This window comes from Plasmodium gaboni (genome assembly GCF_001602025.1).
Source record: "Plasmodium gaboni strain SY75 chromosome Unknown, whole genome shotgun sequence".
In the NCBI taxonomy this organism is placed as follows: domain Eukaryota; phylum Apicomplexa; class Aconoidasida; order Haemosporida; family Plasmodiidae; genus Plasmodium; species Plasmodium gaboni.
In genome coordinates, this window is record NW_017385325.1 from 1 (window position 1) to 1287 (window position 1287).

The following is a 1287-nucleotide window of genomic DNA, read 5'->3' on the forward strand; positions in this document are numbered from 1 at the left end:
TATATATATATATATATATATATATATAATTATATATCTTATGAATGAACTTGAAAATATTTTAAAATTTCTTGTTACTCGAAATTATATATTTTATATATTCCTTCCTCGTCAAATTTGTTGAGCATTTCATTTTTGTAAAAAAAATGACCTAATAGAAAAGTATGAGAAAAAAAAAAAAAAAAAAAAAAAAAAAAAAAAAAAATTTATGATATTATAACACATATTAAATATATATATATATATATATATATATTTATATACATATGTATTTTTTATTTTTTTTTTCCTACTATTCGCAAGATAATATACATTATCAAAAATTCGATGAGTGTTACTATTTGAGTGTAATTAAATTTTTTAACAAAGATTATATATTTTGTTATGGTTGTACTAAATGATCCGAATGAAAATATGGATGATATAAGTATAATAAATTTGATTACATTAACATATACATCTTTTTTCATACCATAGATATCTTTCGTTTTTGATGTTATATATTCATTTGTATCTTTATCTTCTTTTATATCTTTTAATTCATATATTTTATAATCTTTACTATTTTCATTTTTTACAGATTCTTCATAATTCGTATCTTGATCTATATTATGTTCAGGCAATATTTTATATTTCTTTTTATATATTTTTAATTGTTTTTTTAAATAACTGCTCTTTTTTTTTTTCGCTTTTTTCTTTTTATTATCACATAAATAACTTGAACGTATAGAACTTAAATCAAGAAAATTCTCCCCATTATTTATATTATTATTATTATTATAAGATTCAACATCAAATAAATAATATTCTATAGAATTATTTTCATCCTTCTTTACTTTCTCTGTATTTATATCTTTTATATTTTCTTCTATATCATTTATATTTATATCATTAATATTTATTCCGTTCACTGTCGAGCTATCTGTAGCTATTTCATTTCTTATTTCTTCATCTTTCCTTGGATTAATTATAAAGGATTTCATTATTCCTCTTTTTTTTTTTTTTTATTATTTCTTTTTAATATATATACACATAAGAAATATACCTATTATATAAATATATATATATATATATATATTATATATACATATATATTTTATTATAGGTATGTTTCAATATATGGATGTATGATGAAAAAAAATTTTCTTTTTTTAATATATAAATAAATTAATTATAAATAAATAGATATATTATATAATATACATACGTATATATTTAAGTATATATATATATATATATACAATTCATATTCTACGTTCTTATAAATCTATTAAGAAACAAAAAAAA

The 1287-nt window shown here is 16.4% G+C and overlaps 1 protein-coding gene across 1 annotated transcript; it reads right to left on the reverse strand.

The window, feature by feature from the left end:
- Positions 1-78: 78 nt before the first annotated feature.
- On the reverse strand, positions 79-983 carry PGSY75_0015800 (putative triose or hexose phosphate/phosphate translocator; the record flags this gene model as incomplete). Its single annotated transcript, XM_018783295.1, has 2 exons — positions 79-151; positions 294-983. Coding segments are annotated over 2 exons (763 nt in total), but the record flags the coding sequence as incomplete, so codon positions are not given.
- Positions 984-1287: the final 304 nt, after the last annotated feature.